Source organism: Phocoena phocoena, chromosome 1 (genome assembly GCF_963924675.1).
Source record: "Phocoena phocoena chromosome 1, mPhoPho1.1, whole genome shotgun sequence".
NCBI classification, from domain to species: domain Eukaryota; kingdom Metazoa; phylum Chordata; class Mammalia; order Artiodactyla; family Phocoenidae; genus Phocoena; species Phocoena phocoena.
Window position 1 is genome coordinate 35171904 of NC_089219.1, and position 19274 is coordinate 35191177.

At 45.3% G+C, this 19274-nt stretch overlaps 1 protein-coding gene across 1 annotated transcript; it reads right to left on the reverse strand.

Annotated features, from left to right (window-relative positions):
- Positions 1-7124: 7124 nt before the first annotated feature.
- Positions 7125-13395, reverse strand: LOC136125615 (L-amino-acid oxidase-like). Its single transcript, XM_065880528.1, has 7 exons — positions 13380-13395; positions 11526-11740; positions 10957-11069; positions 9696-9897; positions 9099-9167; positions 8729-8862; positions 7125-7950 (listed from the first exon to the last, which is right to left on the reverse strand). Exons 1-7 carry the CDS (start codon positions 13393-13395, stop codon positions 7125-7127), a joined length of 1575 nt encoding a protein of 524 aa, XP_065736600.1.
- Between the last annotated feature and the right edge of the window lie 5879 nt (positions 13396-19274).

The window sequence follows — 19274 nt, forward strand, 5'->3', positions numbered from 1 at the left end:
ATTTGGCAGAATTTAGCTTTAAAATTTCCAGGGGCTTTTTTTTTTTTTTTGAGGGAGGCATGAGTTATTATAAACTATTATGAACTATTAATCCTATGTATTTAAAGGTTATAGATCAATGTAGGTATTTAAAATTCTCTTAATTCAGTTTTGATAAATTATATTCTTATATGAAATTGCCAGTTTCACCTAAATTATATTTTTATATGAAATTATCTTTTTCATCAATTTGAAAATTGCCCATTTTCAAATTTATTGGTATAAAGTTATTCATAAATCTCTGAAAGGCTCTCTTGTCCTTGGCTGAGCAGGGCTGTTCTCTGAGAAATCTGTCTGTGTCAGCATCACAGTCATCAGAACCCAGGTTACAGGAAGCAGGGAGCCTGCCTCTTATAAACCTCTTATAAACTTATTCCAAAAATCTCTTATGATTTTTTTAAAATGTCAATTGTATCTGTAGTTATTACCCTTTTTTTAAATTACCCTTTTAAAGTCCTATTATTGTTTATTTTTCCTCTCCAGTGTTGTACAGTTTACACAGCACTGGAATTATTTGTTTCTTAAACGTTTGATAGAACCCTGTGAGATCATCAGTGTTTGTTGTTTTTTGAGGGAGAGTTGGGCCTTTGACAACTTTATTTTCCTTATTGTGATTGCTCTGTTTAAACTTTCCTATCTCTTCTAAGATCAGTTTTGTTAACTTTCATTTTCTGAGAAAATAATCTATTACATCCAGGTATGAAATTTACTTGCATATAGCTGGGAAAAGCAGTCTAAGTACGATTTTTGTTGTTGTTACTCTGTACTAGTTATTTCCTCATTCTCATTTTTTATATTAGACATTTGTGTTTTCTTCTATCTTCTTCCTTGAGTAGGTTAACTAGTAACTTATCTATTTATATTTGTTATTTTAAAAAGCTCTTGCATTTATTAATTCTAATGTTTTACTTTCTAAGTAATATCTTTATTAAATCTTTACTTCTGTTTTTCTTATGTTTATTCTCACATTCTTTTTCTGATATTTTGAGTTGGAAGCCAGCTTATGGTCACAAAACGGTTGCTGGAGTTCTAGCCATCTAATCTGAGGTGTAGGTAAGAAGAAACGAAAGAGTAAGGGACAGAAAGGGAGCCACTTCAGCTGAGCCAGCTTCCTTTAAGGAGCTTTTCTAGAAGTTTTATTCAAAAGCTTTGTTTATATTTCATTGGCCATGCTTATCTCCAAAAGAGGCTGGGAAATGTGGATTTTTAGCTGGGCACGTTGCCATTTAAACAGCAGAGGGACTTGTTACTAACAAAGGGGATAATAGCATCTGTAGGTAATTTGTTGCAGATTTTTAAATCTTTGAAGGTCAGTAACTTTACTAAGCCTTTATCTTGGTATGGGCTGTACTGTGTTATTTCTTTTACTAGGATACAGTATATTTTTATCTCCAATCACCTTCCTCCTGACCTACAGGTTATTCCTGTCGAGGATTTTTGTTCTATCTTAAAAACTTTTAACACTAAAAAGTGGCCACAGTTATTATTGTTTTACACATGCTTACAAAATTATTTGCTCACTATTCTTTTTCCCATTTAGAATTTTCCTCTGGAATCATTCTTCTTGAAGTACACCCTGTGGAAGATCCTTTAGTGAGGTTCTGTTCATGGTAAAACCCATCAGTTTTTGTTACCTAGAAATGTCTTATTTCATCTTTATTATTGGAAGATAATTTTGCTGGTTTTAGAACTCTAGGCTGTTGGTTATTTTCTCTAAGCACTTTGAGGTGGTATTCCAATGTATTCTGGTCTGTGTTGCTATTGAGAAGCCAGCTATCAATTTAATTAGCAGTCCTTCATAGGCAATCTCTCTTTTTTGGCTGTTTTTGGCATCTTATGTTTGTGTTCAGCCAGTTTGACCATGATGTGTCCAGGTATGCATTCCTTTTTACCTATCTAGTTTGGGAATTTGTTGGACTTCCTTCATTTTGTTTTATGTATTTCATCAATTCTGGAAAATTCTCAGTTATTATTTCTTCAATATTGCCATTCTCTCACTCTATCTATTCTCTCCTGCTATATCAGATTAAATTTATACTGAATGTTCTCCCTTTATCCTACATGGCTGTTAAGTTCTTTTTCATATTTTTCATCTCTTTGTTTCTAAGTAATTTGTCTCTAAATAGAGACAAATTTCTTCAGCTCTTTCTTCCAGTTTGATAATTATCTTTTCAATTAAGTCTAAACTTCTATTAAATCTATCCCTGTGTTTCTAATTTTATTTATGTTTTCACTTCTAAAATTCTATTCAATTATTTTTCAAATCAGACTGGCCAGTTTTTGATAGTCTCTTTTCCTTGGTTATATTTTTAATTCCTCTGGGTTTTTCAGTTTCTGTGTTTTAAAAATGGGGCCTGGCTTCATGATCTTTAAGCACACATTCAGTCCATCAATGCTCCCTGCCTTCCTCTTGGCGTGGAGTGTGGCACACTGGTGGTGATGGGCTATTAGGTCAGAACTCTCCTGTTGAATTGTCCTCTTCTTTTGAGTAGCTCAGGAACTCAGCTTTAGTCTCAAAGTCTTACTCTAGTGCTGCCATACATTGAGGAATCAGCATTTCCATTGCACTGGATGAGATTGGGAAGCTTCAGTTCCAGCTACCTGCCAGGTGCACAACAGCCTAGAGCACAGTGGCTGACTCTCACTCCTCTAGCCCCATGCTCATGGGGCTCCAAGACCAGACCATTCTGAAAGAAAACAATTTCCCAGTCTTCCCAGGAACATGGTTGAAAGTGCTTCCTGAAGTTTAAGTTGTATTTCCTTGGAGTATCAACAGAAAGTTTATTTCCTTCTTTTCTAGCCTTGGAGAGACAGGCAGGGGTCATGTCCCTGGTGTTGAATGGAAACCCTTCAGAAAACCAGAGACTCAAGGAAGAAGCAGCATCCTGATTCTTTTGGTTTAAGTGGTTTAAAAAATAATACTATGTCTGGCTCTGGTTTGGACTAACTCACTTTTTACTACAGGGGATCTGGGAGATATTTTGATGTAATTTACATGTTAGACTAAAAATTTTAATTTGTGAATACATGCAGGGCATCAGATAGAGAATCCTGTTTATGTAACTTAGAGCAAAAGAAGCTTTCTAGTTCTCAATTCCTTCATTTGTAAAATGGAAGTGATAATTGTGTCTATTTCATAGAGGTTGGCTTTTTGGGGGGTGGGGTGGGGATTCAGTTAGAAAATGAATGTATGGTTCTGGCACAATACTTGAAGTAAGACTCAATAATGATGGCTATTATTATTACCATCTAGTCTGGGTGCTTACACTTGCATGCTGGGTTGATCTCACTCTCAGAGCCTCAATTCCTTGTCTGTCAAGCAGGAAGACTAACAATCAATGATGAATATAAAATGCTTGGAAAAGGAAGGCAAAGAGGGGCTGAGTTTCTGTTCCTGGCAGGGTCCCCTTCCTCTTCCTTCTCCACCCCTCCTTCCTCACCCTTTTTCCTGGGGCCTGTTAGTGGGTTCTTAGCATCCAAAGGGGCCCAACTCCAAGTTCTAGCCTTGCTTCTTAATCTGGAGCTCTGGCACCTGGCCCTTGATGTACTCACTGGGTTCTAAGAAGATCCCTGGGGGCAGGAAGAGAAGATGTCATGCCCAGGGATTCCAAGGGAGACTTTGCTCAAGATTCTCCATGCTCTTAGAGTAAGCTTCAGCTTGGGATTCCTACCTCTAAGTGGCTTGTGTGGGTGGTACATTTTGGGGTGGAATGGGGCATGCTTTTACCTCTTGAGAGTTACTGGAGTCATTCTCAACTGTCGCTTTTGTTAAGGCGTATGTTACATATGGCTGTTCTATGCACTCACCCTTCTATGAGTGCTCCCAGATTTTGAGGCAGAAAGATAAAAGAGGCTGCTCACTGAAATTTGTAGTAGCTATCTGTAGAGAGGCTGCTGGTTTTATGAGCCATAACTCTACCCTTTTCTTTCCCCCCTCAAGAAAGCATGTAGAAAGGAAATGAGGGAGTGTAGCATTAGAGGGATAATGTGTTACCCAGACAGGTGGTCAGCACCACCCATGCATATCTCAGCCCTTACAGAGCTCCTGCCACCTCACCTGCCTCAGTGTTTTCTTGGTCTGAATTTTGTCCCATCTCTTTCAGGCCAGTCATTTCTCTCTCCAACTAGACTAGCAGCATCACACTGTGGAAAGAGCTAGACTTCTGAATCAGGCAGCCCTGGCTGTGAATTCTCTCCCAACACCTGGCTGTCAAAGCTTCAGCAAGTCACTTGATCCCACTGAGCTTTGGTGTCCTCATCTTTAACCTGCGAATAATTCCTCTCTCAGAGCAGTGGGGGGCAAAGACTTCCTCCATGCTTTATGCACATATAATCTTTAGGTGCCCTTTGTACAGGATCTCTAATCCCTTCAGCCATGAAGGAGGAGTGGGATGTTATCCTGATTGTTCAGCTGAGGAACTGAGACTCAGAGAGGTTCAGTGGCTCATGTGGCAGAGGTGGTCTGTGTCCTGTCCTTCTCTTTGGGACTTACATTGACTTTGCCTTATGGTTGCCAGCATCAGTACCTTCTTCCTGTGCCTGGGGAATCCACCACAGTAAAGTCTTATGGAAGACAACAGTTCACCTCCCACTTCAAAATCTAGAGTATTGTTCACTACTTGCTTTTCCTGATGCTGCAGCCAAGGAGTGGGCACTGACCTAGGCTCAGCCAGTTGGATGCTCCCATCTGGGATTTTGAATATAGGGGAAATGAAAAAGCAGTGGACAGTTGAGAACTAGTTCTGGAAGAGTAGGAGTGTGCCCAGTGGTGGTGGTCCCAATGGCCACACCAGCATGCAATGGCCATCTATCAGGCTGCTCCTATGGCAGGAGCTTGGCTGTGGCTCAGGTCACAGGTCTCCTTTGACATCTGCCCACTTCCCTTCCTGTCAATTTTGGGAGCTTCTTGGTATTCCTCCTCTCCTCTTTGACTTAAATCACTCAGATTTGGTTTCTGGTTTTTGTAATTAAGAACCTTGTGTGGCAGCTCTTCAACAAAAATTATCTCTGAACCTTTTCATCTTCTGCCTAATACTCCCATCCAAATGCTGTGAGTCATTTACCTCCAAACCACAGGTTGAGTCTGACTTCCACCCTCCATTCCCCCTCACCCTACTTCATCCTTTCTGCACAGCTGACTCCATGGCCCTGGGGCCTCATTTATATATCCAACGGTCAGAGGTCAGCAAAGAGCTCTTTGCTTCCCGGTTCTTCCCTGTGTTCCTCCCTGATTTGTTTCTTCAGGGTCCTCCTCTTAGCCAAGGAGGTTCATGATGAGCTCTTCCTACGGGACCTTGCTCTCCCCCAGTCCCGCCTTCTGCTCCTTTTTCTGCCTGGACTCCACTTGGTCAGGATTCCTCCTCTCTTCTGAGAGCTTCAAGAAGGCATGGCCTTTGCCATGACACTAATGGGGTTACCAAATATAACAGTCTAGGAGACAATTTGGAAAGTGACTTCTCCCTTGATGAAGCCGGATTCTAGGGGTTTCACCATGTGTACAGTTTCCTAGGGCTGCTGTAACAAATTACTATAAAATTTGATGGCTTAAAAGAGCAGAAATTTATTTTCTCACAGTACCAGAGGCTAGAAGTTCAAAGATCAAAGTGTCAGCAGATTTGACTCCTTCTGGGGGCTCTGAGGGAGAGTCTGTTCCATGCCTCCTCCTGGCGCACCCTAATCCAATATGACCTCATCTTAACTTGATTACATCTGCAAAGACTCTATTTCCAAATAAGGTCACCTTCACAGGTTTGGGATGGATATGAACTTTTGGGGACACCATTCAACTCAATACAGAAGCTAATTTAGGAAAACAGTGTCAAGAGGTAGAAAGAGAGAGAACTCTAATGATGCCTTATCAATTTCTGAACCCAATCAGTCTGAGTGAAGTGTGCTTCACCCTGGACTTTTCAGATATGTGAGCCAAAACATTTCCTTTTCCCTTAATGGTAGTTTGAGTTTGATTTCTAGCACCTGAAATGGAAAAAGTCCTGACTAACATAGGGGTGCAAAGAAAACCAAAATTAAGTAGGCTGAGCTTTTAACAATAAACCAAATGCAGTAAGAAAATGTTTCCTCTTTCTATCCCTTCCTCCCATAAATATGCCAGTCTCAGGATATAACACTACATGTTTCATCATGCTGGTCTCCAGAGTCTTCCTGGTAGGAATGTTCTACAGCGAGAGGGTTTACCACTTTATTTACTTCTTCCTTTTGTCTACTTGGATAAATAACATATAACAGCACAAGAAGATCCACAGTTCAAATGTTTGGGACTCTAGGTAAGAAGGGTTGTGGTTCAAAGGAAAGAGACCCCTGGGGTCTGAGTGTGGCCATTAAGGAAGGATTTGGGGAGAGGGAATAATTTCAGTTGGGCGTGCAAGGACAGGGCAGGTGTTAGTGCAGAACAGAGTGGGTAGGGAGCATGTAGAATGAACTTGGTGTCCTCCCAGGGGGATGTGTGGACTGGACAGGCAGGGGCAGGGCGGTGAGTTCTGGTTGGTGATGAAGAGGTCAGGGTAGAGAGGAAAAGTCCATGGGCCAGGAGATAGTCTCTAGGAAGCCAAGTCCTGCTCTTGCAGGCTCAAAAAAGGGCAAAAAAGAACTCATCTCTCCCATCCGCCTCGACTTCAGCTGGGCCAAGATGTGAGGCCCCTGGCTCAAGCACGCAATGATGGGGTTTGCTGTGCTGTGGGTTCATGTGGCCAATCTGTGGTTTAACATTGCTCTGATTTGGGTTTGTCTGTTTCTTTAGGGGCTTCTAGTTGTAGAGGACAGAAATTTGGGTGTTGTTGAAAACTTTCTTTTCTGCTTGTCACTATTATGCAAGCTAAAGGCTGATTCTAGCACAGTCCATCCTTGTTTTTTTCCTTATCCCTCCAAATACCCTGACTCTGCTGATCCTTCTCAAGGGCTGGCAGGAGTGAGAAGCCGGAAAGGGGGTGGACTTGCCAGCTGGGTTCTCTGGTATTTTCGGGCTCTTCGTGGGCAGGGGGACTAATGGCACATCTCTCCAGGGTCTCTGCCTCCAACTCCCACCTTGCAGCCTGATTCATTCCAGATCCCCTCTGGGATTTCTCTTCGGGTTAGAAATGATTCTGGGTGTTGGTGAAGGTCTTCTGTTTCCCCATGGCCTCTTTGTCCACGGCAGCCTGGATGTTCCTGGCTGCTCGGAGGCCAGACTTGATGGCAGTGTCTATCCAGGCGTGGGGCAGGCAGGTGTGCTCGCCAGCAAAGTGGATGCGGCCCTCTGGCTGGAAAAGCTGCTGCGAATAGTCCACAAATTGGTAGGGTGTGAACTCAGTGAAGGCGCCCATTATGAGGGGGTCCAGAGACCAGTGCTTGATCACAGAAGAGGGGCACATGCGCCGCAGCTCCTCCTTGGGGATCTGGTGCACAGCCGCCAGGTCCTCCAGGACGATATCTACCACCTGGTCGTTCTTCATGGGTATGAAGAAGAGGGAATCGTCGTCCACGGTGTAGGAGGCCAGCAGGACCCCCTTGCCGCTGGGGAGGCTATGGCTGGGGTAGTAGATGTAACGCGAGGGCCGGTCGGTGATGGAAACTCCACCCCGGATGCCATCCCGCTCCCAGAAGGACTCGTTGCAGGCCAGAACTACCTTGCTGGCACTGGTATAATGCACTGAGCGGAGCGCATCCATCTTGTCCCGGGAGAGCGGGGGCTCAAAGGTGATGAGTCTCGTGGCCTTGGCCGAGGCGGAGATGATGACAAAGTCCGTGGTGAGGGTGGGCAGCGTCGAGTTGGATTCACCCACCCGGTAGGAAATCCGGACCTCAGGCCCATCCCTCACTACTGTCTCTACCTTGGAGCCCAGAAGGATGGTGCCAGGCTTCAAGCTGGCGTTGAGGGCTTTGGGGAGCTGGTCAAAGCCTCCAGTGATCTCGGAAAAGCTGTAGGGGTGAAGAGAGGGGAGAGGGTGAGTGTAGGAGATGCAACTCAAGATTGCTGAGTTGCCAGCAGCGATCCCAGTGTGAAAAAGGAGGAAACTACCTTCCTGCAGCCTGTGCTGGTTACTTCGTATACCTCACCTTAACTAGTCTTTGTGAGGGAGGGATTATTATTATTATTATTTTTGCGGTACGCGGGCCTCTCACTGTTGTGGCCTCTCCCGTTGCGGAGCACAGGCTCCGGACGCGCAGGCTCAGCGGCCGTGGCTCACGGGCCCAGCCGCTCCGCGGCATGCGGGATCCTCCCGGACCGGGGCACGAACCCGTGTCCCCTGCATCGGCAGGCGGACTCCCAACCACTGCGCCACCAGGGAAGCCCAGGGAGGGATTATTGTTTACGTTTATAGCTTGGAAGAGGAACACCAGAAAAAAGGGACTTTCCCACGATGACGTGTGCAGTCCAAAGTCCACCAGGCAATTTTGCATCCCAGGAGGAGTCCCACAGACCTGCCTTAGGATTCTGGCTTCAGCCCTTGCCCAAGTGGTGTGAACTTAAGTAAGTTACATAACTTCTCTGAGCCCCAGCTCCCGCCCTGGTAAAATGGCTCTGAATTACAGTGCCTCCCTTCCAGATGATCATAGCATTAAACGTGATAACCCTTGGGAAGTGCTTAGCACAGCACCGGGCACACAGTAACTACTCAACCCTCAAGGTTCCCTTTCTCTGCTCTGAGCATTGGAGGAAGAGGCCGACTCGAGTCCTGGTCCAGATCAGCCTTACTCATTGCTTGTGAAGACCATGTCCGTCCGAAGGGCCTCCAGGAGGGACTTATAGTATCCAGCATCCTCATTCATCACATCCCCGATCATCTTTACTGCTCCTCGGCTCAGCATCCCTTTCTTCAGCAGGTAAGCCTGTGGAGAGGTGGAAGCACCAGATAGAGGGCCCAGTATGTAAGAAGGGGCCACAGCAGGGGCCTGGGGTAGGCAAGGTTGGGCGGGGGAGGGGGGACTGGACTCTAGGGAGGTGAAGCTGTGGGCATTGGGAGGAGAGGGTCCTGGGATGCAGGAGACAACCCCAGGGGTCTAGGCTGAGCACAGACCCCCCCCCCCCTTCCGTCCCTATCCTGGGACTTCGTTGCCTCACTCACCTTGGTGGAGTAAGAATCATAAAAGGACATCAGGTGGCTGCAGTTGAATTTTTTCAGACTTACTCTGAGCTGCAGAGGAGAGGAAGGGGGAGCAGCTTTGGATTAAAGTCATAGAGCCAGAGGCAGGACTCCTGGGTTCTCTGGATGTTCCTTTGAAGAGGGTAGGGACAAAGAGGGAGTGGATGGAAGGACCAGGGGAAGGGAGCTTCCAGGACCTCCTAAATTGTCTCTTAACTTCCAGATCTCTCCTTCATTTAAAGACCTTTGGAGACTAAAATTTAAGGTGAAGACATTCACTGCAATCTAGGAGGATTGATTCATTACCAAGGATTGGATTACCTGGTGATTCCTTTTCCTTCCACTGCCTAATCAAGCAATGGGCCATTGGACCATACAGGGACAGAAGAGATGGGGCTGGACACTAGGCTTGGGGTGGCAAAACTCTTAGGGGGTGTTAGAAGGAAGGCAGACCAATCACAAGAGTACCAGGTAGGAGTCAGGTGACCTGGGTCCACCCGCTAACTTGCTAGGTGGCCTTTGGCCAGACTCTGTTTTTTTCCTAACCCTGGGGCGGGGGAGGGGGGAGACAGGAATCACCTTGGCAATGGACTGGTAGAAGAGATTCATAGCATTCTTGCCCTTTTCTCTCGGGTTCATGGAATAGCCTAAGAGCTCTGGGTTGGCCTTCACCTCCTTAGTACGATAGCGTTTTCTGTTGATGAGGTACCAGGTGTTGCCATCGTACTGGAAGAACTTGTTTAGCTTTAGGCCCAGCTTCCTGACATAGGTGTGGACCAACCTGGAACAGATACAGGCATAACATGGCATCCATCCCAACGGCACCTTGTTCCTGCTAACCTCACAATAAAAACCATTTCCAGGAAAACCAGTTTCTTCACGTGCCCAAGGAGCTCAGACTAACTGCTTCCTCATCTCTAACCTTGCCTCCTCTTACTCTAGCATTAGTTCTTTTCCTCCTGTTTTTGCCCTGAGGGAGACAGGGAGTAGGGAGTTCACCCATCCCTGAATGAAGGCCCTTAAGGAAATCTGAACATATAGAACTCAGATACAGAGACAGAGACATTTTGTTTCAGATGGTGTTCTAAGTAAGTTTGAGGCCATATCTAAAGACTCCTACTGTTAAATTTTGGTTTTGTTTTTGATGGTGTTTGGAGGGAAATCTCAGGTTCAGTTTCTATTTAAAGCAAAAAAGAGGCCATATTTTTGGAGGTATGTAGGACACCAGGTGAGGGATCTTTTTGTCTTGGAAGCCCCAGAACCAGGGGCTGGGTTCTCTTCCAGGAGTGAGCTCTGATTTAGGGATTGGGCATATATTCTGGTGCCAGGTGCCTCCTTGATTTTATGAAGCTCTGTCACTTTCTCCTAGGAGTACCTTGGGTGAGTCACTTAGTATCTCTGAACCCAGTTTCTTGATTTGTAAATAGGAAAAATAAGAGTATTAAATTATAGGGTTGCAAGGATCAAATGAAATAATACACATATAGCACTTAGCACAGGGTGGGGTACACCGTGAGTGTTCACTGAATGGAAGCTGTTATTATTATTAATTATTTTATAGCTTAAAGTAGTATAATTGACATGTAAGTAACTGCCCATATTTAAAGAGAACAATTTGATGAGTTAATGGTAACTATTGTCATTATTAGTCTGGGATCTACCACCTTCTGTATGACCCTGGGCTCTGAGCCTCAATCATCTCTGTCAAGTGGGGGACCAGTGTTAGTCCTGACTTGCAGGACTGAATCGTATGAGACAGTGAATCTGAAAGGGCTCTGACACGATGGCCGCAGAGATGCCCTCCTCTTGCCTTTTGCTCCATCCCTTTCCTGAGACTTACCTGTGGGACTTTGGGATTCGCATGGGCCCCAGTTCACAGTACCAGCCCTCTTCCTCATTCCTGAATGTGAACACTCGACCCCCGACATGGTCGCTGGCTTCCAGGATGGTTACCTGGTGTTCAGAGAGGCTGCTGTCATTCCCAGGGTCATGCTCTCACTTCTCCCACCCACTACTCCCACCCCCACTGGCCACAGGCTCTACTCTGGAATTCCCGGCAGTAGGTCCCTGAATGTGCAGGATAACCAAACTGGGCAGAGGGGGGTTCCTCCCAGAGGGTCCTGAGTAACGTAAGCGAGGCAGAAGAGCTCCAGGGTTACAGGGGTCAGAACGCCTCTTGGTCCCTTCTGGTTAGCATAGCCTTTCTCTACTTTTATTTCCAAAAGAACACAAGTTACAGTTAAGTCTCAGGAGAACCCAGATTTTTGAGGAACGATACCTAAGGTCTGAGAGACCTGGTGGGTTATGCATAGTTGTCAAAGTGTTGGCTGTAACCCCACTCCTTTTCTTTTTCCACACAACGATGCAAACTGGAGGTGAATGATTGAAGCCCCTCCAAGGCCTGCTCACCTGGTGGCCCGAGTCCTGCAGGGCCTTGGCTGCCGTTAGCCCTGACATGCCAGCTCCCACTACCACCACACGCTTGGGCAGCGGGGAGGTGTGGAGGCCCTCCTGGGCTGTGACCAGGATAGACTCGTATTCGGGGTCCTGGAAGCACTTGACCAAGTCCTCATCGTAGCCAAGGCAGCTGGGAGTAGCCAACAAGAGCCCCAAGATCAGGATTCCTGGGGCAGAGAGAGGAATGGGGGCTGCCTTTCTGGGGCTCTGTACCCCGCCCTACCCAGAGTGAGCTTGGCTGTGTGGATGAGTGGGAGTGGTAAGATCAGACAGTGTCTGTCGAATGTGTGGCTGTAAATGTGTGTTTGTGATTGTGTCTGTGTCTATGTTGTATGGGGTGTGAATGTTTGTGTGAACGTGCTGGTGTTGTGTGATTGTGAACGTGGACTACAAGTTCACACGTGTGCACGTGACTAGAAACTCAAAAGTGTGTGCAGCTTCGTACTGGAGTGTAAACTCGCCTGCTTCTGTTGGTGAGTGTGTGTGTGTGAGCTTGTCTATGACAAAGGTGCTGTGAGTGTGTCATTATTGCCCTGCATAACCGTGCAATGTCTGTGATTTTATGTGAAGGGGATGTGTTTGTGGGAGAGTGGAGGTACCTGAGTAAATGTGTGGATGAATCTGTACAGAAAAGCGAGAGGGATTGTAGAAATGGGTGTGTGTTGGCCTGCGTTTGGAGGAGAGAGGATGATAGTTATGCCTTTGCTTGAGTTTGAGAGAGAATTCGGTTGCTTGTGTCTGATTCTGTGTGTGCATGAGGTTGGGTGGCAGAGCCTGAGAGTGTCAGTATTCTTCGGGGATGTGTGCGTTTGTGAGAGGATGTATGTGTGTGTGTGTAGCACATTTCTCTTTGGGGAAGGGAAGTGGGGAAGCGGTGCCCGGTTTCTCAGTGACTAATAGTGCCCCACGGGAACTTGGCAGTCCTGTTCTTCTACAGCCTTACAGTATTTTTCCAAAACCCTCCATGTTTCTAACGTTCAGTCAAGACTGGAAACCATAGTTAATGTATAACATGCAATAAGCCCGGAGTGACTGCTACAATGAACAGTTCTTATGTACAGAGAAATTCACCTAAGAGTCTGAAACTCTGAAAGAGAGGCTGCGTGGTTTCCTTGGTGTCACCTGCTATAAAGGGGAACAGCCAGGAGCTGGGACACACTGAGCCCCCTTGCGTTAGCCCTAGGTTTATTGGCAGGTGAGAAGCCCCTTAGTCCAGTCTTTGTACGGGCAGGACAACCAAAGCTCTAAGAAGAAAAGGGACCTTCAGGGACCACCCACTGAGGAGGGGCAGGGACCAAGCTGGTTCCCAGGGCAGGCCTTTCCCAATGCCAGAAGAGCTTCTGCAGGGGTTACTCCTCAGAAAAGAGGAGAGGGGTAACCATGCCTCAGGCAACAGACAGTCGAGCCTCCCCACAGCCCCCACCAGGCCTACTTCAACCTCCCTAACCCATTCTCCACCCCTGACAAGTTTTCCCATCTCCCTGAGATACCACCATTCTGTCTCAGTGCCATAACCTTCCCCTTGAGTGGGCCCAACCTCCAGACTCACTCTCCAGACCTGTATCCATCCTCTCAACTCACTTTCAACACCTGGACGTATCCATAGCCCCTGACCGAGCTCCTGTCCCATCTCAGTCCCCACCTCCCTTCCCCTGGCCTGGCCCTATGCCCAGACTCCCCCTTGGACCCATCTCGACCCCCTGGCTCATCCCCACTCCCCAGTCTAGCTCCCCTCCCTGTTTCACTGTCCAACACCTCCTTCCTCAGGTACTTCCCTCTCAGACCCAGAGGAGGGATCCCACTTACCTCTCATCTTGACCATGGCCCTGCAGCTCATGCTGAGCCCGGGACAGCTCTCCCTCCTTTTGTGAGGATTCAGCTCCACCCAGCAGTAGCTGGCCTCCTCCCACTAGGCTGCCTCAGGGCCCTGTTGGCTGGGCCAAGCAGAGAAACCCTGCCCTCCAGGCCTGGGCTGTCAGGGGAGATGACTGTCCCATCTCTAGCCTCATCTCCTGCACCTCCACCTTCCTCCTGGCCCATCTCCCTTCCTAGAGAAAGCCCCTTCTCCCAGCTCAGAGCCCATCCAGTGGGGAGGAGGGGTTGTGGGAACCCAGTGGACTGTACCAAACCTGCTGTGACCATCTCCCAGGAAGGGGTGAGGGTTGGGAATGAGCATCTGGACTGGTTTGGAAGTCCAGTGTCTGGGCTCCCAGCACAGGGCAAAGCTCCTGGCTGCTCCCACTAGAGAACGTCCCTGTTCCACTGCTGTCTCACTGTGGAAGCTCCGAGGTGGGGATTCTAGCCATGAATTCCCATGGGAGGGCTGGGCCCTCCCCACCCCTCTCAGGTGCTCCCTCTGCAGGCAGGGCAGAGGTCTCTGGTCCTGCCCATTTGCAGTGCGGAGTGGCCTTTTTTTCTCCTTTCCTCTGGGGCCCTCAGGGCTTCCTTAGGCACAGGCGGGTTTCTCTGGCCCTGAAATTTCTTCTCCCGAGGAATCAGGCCATCTGGCTGCGGCGCCAATACTAGCCCTTTGTTCGCTGGGGACAGTGCAGGTGGAGAGAGAAGTGGGCAGGGAACACGCACAGAGCAGCAGCCTGGGGCTGGGGAGGGGGGCAGGAGTGCGAGCAGACACACAGCAGCTGAGACACAGGACTCAGGTCCTGGACACCAGTGGTGGCATAGAGGAAAGGGCAATAGCAATGGAATCGAATAGAACTGAGTTTGAATCCTGCTTTGTCATGTTGTAGCTGTGTGTCTTAGGACATATGGTTTATACTTCTCTGAGCCTGGGTTTCCTTATCTGTAAAATGGGGCAACAATACTTTCTTTACAGGGTATTTCAAGGATTAAATGAGATGATGTGTGAAGAGCTTGGCATAGGTAGGTACCTAAGCTGGTTTCCTTCTTTCACTTTTGAGGTAGGGTTTGTCACACACAGTTGTAATATCTTTAAAAAGGGATAGTTCTTCCACCACGGGGTTGCTGGGAGCACCAGATAGAATAATACTTGGAGAGTTACTGTGTGAATTGCTGGGTTTTAGACGCAGGTCAAGGACTCTCTCTCTCTCTTGCTCTCGCTATTGTTGCTCCTTTTATTTTTAATAGCTTTATTGAGATATAATTTATATACCATACAACTCACCCATTTGAAGTGAACAATTCAATGTTTTTAGTGTATTCACAGTATTGTCCTATATCACCACAGTCAATTTAAAAACATTTTCATCATTCCAAAAAGAAATACCCCATACAGTTTAGCCATCACTCCCCCTTCTCTGCATCTCCCCAACCCTAGACGTCCACTATTCTGCTTTCTGTCTGTGTGGGTTTGCCTGTTTTGGACATTTCATGTAAATGTAATCATACAATATGTGGTCTTTTATGACTGGCTCCTTTCATTTAACATAATATTTTCAAGATTCATCCATCTTTCAGCATGTATCAGTACTTCATTTTTTATGGCTGAATAATATTCCATTTATGACTAAATCATATTCCATTTATACCACATTTTGTTTATCCATTCATCATTTGGGTTTGGCCATTTGGGTTTCTCCCCACTTTTTGGCTATTATAGTCAGGGTTGCTATAAACATTCTTTTTATCAATATATGGGCATAGTTTTTCATTTTTCTTAGGTATACACTTTGGAGTGGAATCTCTGGGTTGTATGTTAACTCTGTTTAACTTTTTGAGGAACTACCAGATTGGTTTCCAAAATGCCTGTACCATTTTACTTTCCCACCAGCAATGAATGAGAGTTCCAATTTCTCCTCATCCTTGACAACACTTGTTATTATCTGTGCTTTTGTTTATAGCCATCCTAATGGGTGTAAAGTACGAACTCATTGTGTTTCTCATTTGCACTTCCCCAATGACCAATGACATTAAGCATCTTCTCATGGGCTTAATGGACATTTGTGTATCATCTTTGGAGAAATGTATTTTCAGATCCTTTGCCCATTTTTTCATTTGGTTAATTGTCTCTTTATTACTGAATTGTTAGGGTCCTTTATACAGTGTAGATAAAAGTCCCTTATCACATATGTGATTTGCAAATGTTTCTGACAGCCCCATTCTGTGGGTTGCCTTTTTACTTTCTTGGTGTCCTTTGAAGCAGAAATGTTTTCAATTTTGGAGAATCCTTATTTTTTTCTTTTGTTGCTTGTGCGTTTGGAGTCATTGCCTACTCCCAGGTCATTTTGGGAGTAGTAGAAAGCAAACTCCCTTTGCTTTCTTCTAAAAGTTTTATATTCTTAGCTCTTATATTGAGGTCTTTGGTCCATTTTGAAGTAATATTTGTATATGATGTGAAGTAGAGATCCAACTTCATCCTTTTGTATATGGTTATTCAGTTGTCTCAGCATATTTTATTGAAATGACTATTCTTTTCTCATTAAATTGTCTTGGAAAATATGATCCTTGTCAAAAATCAATTGACCAGGGCTTCCCTGGTGGGGCAGTGGTTGAGAGTCCGCCTGCTGATGCAGGGGACACATGCCGCGGAGCGGCTAGGCCCGTGAGCCATGGCCGCTGAGCCTGTGCGTCCGGAGCCTGTGCTCCACAACGGGAAAGGCCACAACAGTGAGAGGCCCATGTACAGCAAAAAAAAACAAAAAAAACAAAAAAACAATTGACCATAAATGTGAGCATTTGTTTCTGGACTATCAATTCTATTCCATTGATTTACATGCAAATCCTTATGACTCTACCACACTGTCTTGCTTACTGGTTACTATAGTTTTGTAGTAAGTTTTTTTGTTTTTTTTTTACATCTTTATTGGAGTATAATTGCTTTACAATGTTGTGTTAGTTTCTGCTGTATAACAAAGTGAATCAGCTATACGTATATCCCCTCCTTCTTGCGTCTCCCTCCCCCTCCCCATCCCTAACCTCTAGGTGGTCACAAAGCACCAAGCTGATCTCCCTGTGCTATGCGACTGCTTCTCACTAGCTAGCTATTTTATATTTGTAGGTGTGTATATGTCAATGACACTCTCTCACTTCGTCCCAGCTTACCCTGCCCCTCCCTAAGTTTTAAATTGGTAGGTTTGAGTCCTCCTACTTTCTTCTCCTCAAAGACTGTTTTGCCTATTCTGGGTGGTTTGAACTTCCATATGAATTTTAGGATCAGCTTGCCAATTTCTGCAAAATGCCAGCTGGGATTATGATAGGGATTCTGTTGAATCTGTAGATAATTTAGGGAATATTCACATGTTAGCAGCATTTAGTATTCTGATACATGAACATGAGATACCTTTCCATTTATTTAGATCATCATTATTTATTTAAGCAATGTTTTGTAGTTTTCAGAGTATAGCTTTATACTTCTTTTGTTAAAGGTATTCCTAAGTATTTTATTATTTTGATGCTATTGTAAATGGACTTAATTTCATTTTTAAATTGTTTATTACAACTGTATAGAAATACAGAGTAAGAACTAAGTGGTTTCTGTGCTTTATTCTATTGATATGGTGTGTACTACATTAATCGATTTTCAAATGTTAAGCTAATCTTGCATTCCTGGGAGGTTGGGGACTCTTACAGTTGCTACTGTTGCTGACAAAGAGAAGAGGAGGCCCCACAGTTTGGTAGGGTCCAGGCAGGAAATCCTGGTGGAGCCTGAAGTTACCATGGGTCTCATGTACCTACTTTTGGTACTTTCTAGAGAGCACATTCACCTGCTGAATTAGCTTCATGCTGATAAGCTTCCTGGGGTCTCAGCAGACCAGGAAAGGCCTTGGGGAGTGAGCTGACTGAGGGGGCTTGTCTGGAGACCCTGTGTGGTAGGCTGAACAATGGCTCCCCAAAGATGTCTATGTCCTAAGTCCTGGAACCTTGTGAAAGGGAGTGTGCCGATGTGATTAAGTGAAGCATTTTGAGATGGGGAAATGATCCTGGATTATTCAGATGGGCTCTAAATATAGTCATAAGGGTCCTTATAAGACGGAGGCAAGAAGGTCAAAGGGGAAGAAGGTGATGTGAACATGGAAGCAGAGGTTGGAGTGATTTGGCTACAACCCAAGGGATGCCAAAGTAGCCTCTAAAAGATGGAAGATGTAAGAAACAGATTCTCCCCTGGAGCCTCCAGGAGGAGCCAAGCCTGCCAACACCTTGACTTTAGCTCCTTGAGACTCATTTTGGACACCTCTAAAGTATAAAAGAATACCTTTGTGTTGTTTCAGGCCACTAAGTTTGCGACAATTTGTTACAGCAGCAACAGGAAACTAATATACTCCACCTCCTGGTTTTCTGGACAGCACAGGTTTGAGCATTAGAACTCTTTCTCAAACCCCATCACAACTGACTTCTGAGGGCTCTTGTCCCCCTGTCCCTCCTAGTTCTACATCTTGAGTCTCAAAACACTCCTGTGTATGTTCCTGATAGTTCCTCAGAGCTTTGCAGGCATCCAACCTGGTGAGATGGGAACACAGCAGTAATGCGGTCAGGCCACCAGTGTTTAATTCTTGTGTCAGCTACTCACGAGCTGTGTTGGTGGGCAAGTCACCACTTTTCTGAGCCTCAACAGATGTGGGTTTCCTTCTTTTCTGTTGTATGTCCTGAGGGAGACTGGTGCAATGGAAACAAACCCTTGACTCAGAACCAGGACACCTGGATGCCAGTTCTGACCTGTTTTACTGTGCGATTTTGTTTAGGTACTTTCCCCTCTGGGTCTCAGCCTCCTTATATATAATATGGATCCAGGGATGGAGCGTGGCATTACATCAAGAATTACAAACTCAAAACGATTTAGGGATCAGACAAGTAAAGTAAATGCATGAGGTGTTTGGGTGTAATACAACATGGAGTGGTGGGGCTTGTGTCTAGAATGAGTCCATGCCCTACCTAAACACATTAAAACGAACACCACACATGCATGCACACACACACAGAGAGAATATATTGAAATAAATAATAAAACTCATCAGTTAATTCCTTTGATACCTGCTCATCAAAATATCCTTGGGAGCCCTTCTAGTCCTGACATCCTCCGACCCCCTGACATGCTCAAGTACAGTTTTAAGTGTACAGCTGGATGAGTTTTAATAATTGTATGCACTCATGTAATCCACCACTCCAACTAGTTTATAGAGCAGTTTCATCACCCCATAAAGTTCCCTTGTGCTCCTTCAAGACTGTCTCTACACCTCCTCTCCCTGCAACCAGTGTTCTGATTTTTTTCTACCATAGATTTAACTTGTTTTTAAACTTCATATAATGGAGCCATAGAGTATGAATTCTTTTGTGTTGTGTTTTTCATCTCAACATGTTTTTGAGATTTGTCCATGTTTTTGCACATAGTAATTCATTTTTATTGTTGAGTAGTATTCTACTTTATAGATATACCGCAATTTGTTTATCCATTTCCTGTTAATGGATATCTAGATTATTTCTAATTTGGGGCTGTCATAAATAAAATTGTTATTAATATTTGTGTACAAGTCTTGATTTGTGTACAAGTTGATTTTCCTGGATAAATACCTAGGCATAGAATTGCTGGATCATGGGAGTAACTCTATGTTTAACTGTTTGAAGAAGTGTTACACTGTTTTCAAAGTGTCTGCACCATTTTACATTCCCACCAGTAGTGTATGAGGGTTCTCATTTCTCCACATCCTCGCCAGCACTTGTTATTATGTGATTTTTTAATCCTAGTCATCCTAGTGGGTATGAAATGGTATCTCATTGTGATTTTGATTT